The sequence below is a fragment of the Alligator sinensis genome, unplaced genomic scaffold, assembly GCF_000455745.1.
Source record: "Alligator sinensis unplaced genomic scaffold, ASM45574v1 scaffold404_1, whole genome shotgun sequence".
Classification (NCBI taxonomy): Eukaryota; Metazoa; Chordata; order Crocodylia; family Alligatoridae; genus Alligator; species Alligator sinensis.
Genome location: NW_005841839.1, coordinates 6,719,184 through 6,721,868, shown reverse-complemented (window position 1 = coordinate 6,721,868; position 2,685 = coordinate 6,719,184). Strand labels below are relative to the sequence as shown.

Below are 2,685 nucleotides of genomic sequence, written 5' to 3'. Positions count from 1 at the left end.
AAAAAAAAAAAAAAAAAAAAGCCACACACTCACCGGTTCTGGCAGTGGCAATCAGGGGCCACTGAGAGCTTGTGGCAGAGCCACCCTGCGCAGCGTGGGGCAGCGTGGATAATTGCCACTGCTGCAGCCAGTGAGTGTGGGGCTTCTTCTTTTTTTTTTATTAAAGTGCCGGGACTAGGCTGGGGCCAGACGAGGGATAGTGCTGGGCAGGGCAGCCACGGGGACTTTTCCCGTGGCTCCCCCCAATCCCGGGGTGGAGGGGGAGGCAGGCACAGCCAGAGGAGCCGCAGGAGAACCTGTAGCTGCCTGGCTGTGCCTGCCTCTCCCTGGCCGATCCGAATCGCCAAATCTGTCCGAATCAATTCAGGACAGTGATCCAAATCTCCAAATCGAATCACTGTCCTCCGAATCGGCCAAATCCAAATCCAAATGGAATACTTCCCTATTCGTACAGGCCTACTTTACATGATTCAGGTTGGAAATTTTGACAGTCAAAAAACCCCACAATTTAAAAACAAATCACTGGCAGCAACACAAGACCTTGTCATACAGTCAGCCAACAGCAATGCAGAATCCCAACTTAGTGCAATATGATGAATACTGATACTTGACAAATTAACACTAATCCCCTTTGGCACATGAGCACAAATGCCAACTGTCAGGCGCCTCCTTTTAAAAAAAACAATTCATTTTCTAACACTTCATCTGCATTTTAAAGCATGTTTTGTAGATACCCCAAACAACCAAGTATGATCAGAGACTTACAAAATCCAACCCTTCAAGAGCTGTTAATTGTGTGATCGTCACTTCTACACCTCAGCTAAGAAGAAAATCCATTAATTCTTTTCACAGGTTTCCTGTGCATAGTGCTATTTCAGCCCCTTGTAGTTCAGTGGTTTGTAAAATGCTTACATACGTTTTCTGTTATATCATTCAATGGCATAATGGTAGATGGGACCAGGCCACATATTTGTGAGCAAGGGGAAAATAGTTTTAATTATCTTCACCAGTCTTGTAATTTGGATGCAAAAATCTTTATTGTTTCTATTTAGGGGTGTCCCTCTTCAAGTGACCCATAAAAAAAAATTAAAAATAAAAACTTGATTAGACTGTGAATGTCTGATTTCCATTTTAAAACATGCCCTCTGCCATTTCAAAGCATAAATGCTCATACTTACAGCCTTCATTGTACAGGTATGCTATTCCCAGCTTCACAGCAGCTTCAAAGTTACCCTTTTCAGCAGCCCTGAGGAAGAATATAGAAAAAGACCTCAAATTTAAGCTGTGCATCTCCAAATCAGATGTTTGAATCACTTGAGAATTCCAGGGGAGCAACAAACTTTGCTTTCTAGTTATATTTAAAAAAAATGGAAAAAAATAAGCATTTGCACCTCTGAAGTAGATAAGCCATCTCCAGAAGCACTAGAGAATAAATTATCATATCCTTCCTTTCCTGTCCCCACAAAAGCCAGACACTTTTTTTCAGGTAAAGCATCCTCCAGAAGTCTCTCTTATCTTCATAAAGAACTAAATAGCTCTCTCAGAGTGCCAACAATAATCAGAAGGAAGACAAGTAGCATGCTACATTAGCATCCACCTCCACTCCTTCAAAAGGGACATTAAAGGTATCTCTGAAAAGATTTACTCGTTCAGACTTCAACCCCTTTGTTTGCAACTCTTACTGTTTTTTTAAAATGCTGCTACATATGTAGAAAGAGTCATGTTGTACAACTTTTAAGGACTTTTAAAACCAATTATGCTTTCTTCTGGTCTGTCATTCTGGTTTGCACATTATAGTGAGACAAAAGTAGAGAAGAAAAGCAACTGTGATTAGTTTATCAGGGGATCTCAAAGCACTTTCTAGAAGTAACTTCTACTTATGCTACCAATATAACTGTAGCCCCTACTTCAGCTAACATAACAGTCCCAACTTGTAGCACAGGCAAAGAAATCAACAGTACTCCTAATCACATGAAGCAGAGAGATTTTCAAAGGCAGAAAGGACAGTTAGGTACCCAACTTTGAGCAAAAGTCAGTGGGAGTTGGATACCTATTTACCTTCCTCTTATGCAGCAGACATGCCTGGATTCCTGTCATTTACCTGTCAAACATTCTCAGATTGTTTGGAGAAGGCCATACTTCTTGAAAACTTGCACATGCCCAAACACTAGCGTGATTATCTACAAGGTATTTAAGATGTGAATGCACCTGGAGATAAAACAGAAGCAAATGATTACAACATAGTTCATGAGATCTACTATTACAATCCTGTTAGACTAACACACCAGTGGTAGATTTTTATACATCTATTCCTTGCTTTATCTACAGTAAATTAGACTAGACAAAGATGCGAGTTTGGAAGGCAAGATATTCCTAGCTGAACCAAACTGTTCAGCCAGGATCATTTAGCAAAACAGGCCCCTACAAACACCCAAACTCTCCTGGTAATCTTGATCTTGTGAAGGACTTACCAATCAAATTGCTGTTACAAGGGCATAGATCTGAAGAAAAACCAAAGGAATATATACAGGGTGGCTGTACAGCTGGTAGATTTGCTATGACACGAGAATCCAGCCTTCCCCAGTCCTGGGTCCTAATGGCAGGACATCACAAAGACTATGGTAAGCCACATCATGTTACAGGGGTGAAATGGATTAACAGACTCACAGCTCGGATTGAGAGAAT

The 2,685-nt window shown here is 41.2% G+C and overlaps 1 protein-coding gene across 1 annotated transcript in view; it reads right to left on the bottom strand.

Annotated features, from left to right (window-relative positions):
* Window positions 1-2,550, bottom strand: part of CCNF (cyclin F) — a 16,845-nt gene extending 14,295 nt beyond the window's left edge. Inside the window, exons 1-2 of the mRNA XM_025204433.1 lie at window positions 2,102-2,550; window positions 1,179-1,246 (exon numbers count right to left, since the gene is read on the bottom strand). Of these exons, the coding sequence (XP_025060218.1) occupies window positions 1,179-1,246; window positions 2,102-2,112 (79 nt within the window). The 5' untranslated portion in view covers window positions 2,113-2,550. The remainder of the gene's footprint in view (window positions 1-1,178; window positions 1,247-2,101) is intronic.
* Between the last annotated feature and the right edge of the window lie 135 nt (window positions 2,551-2,685).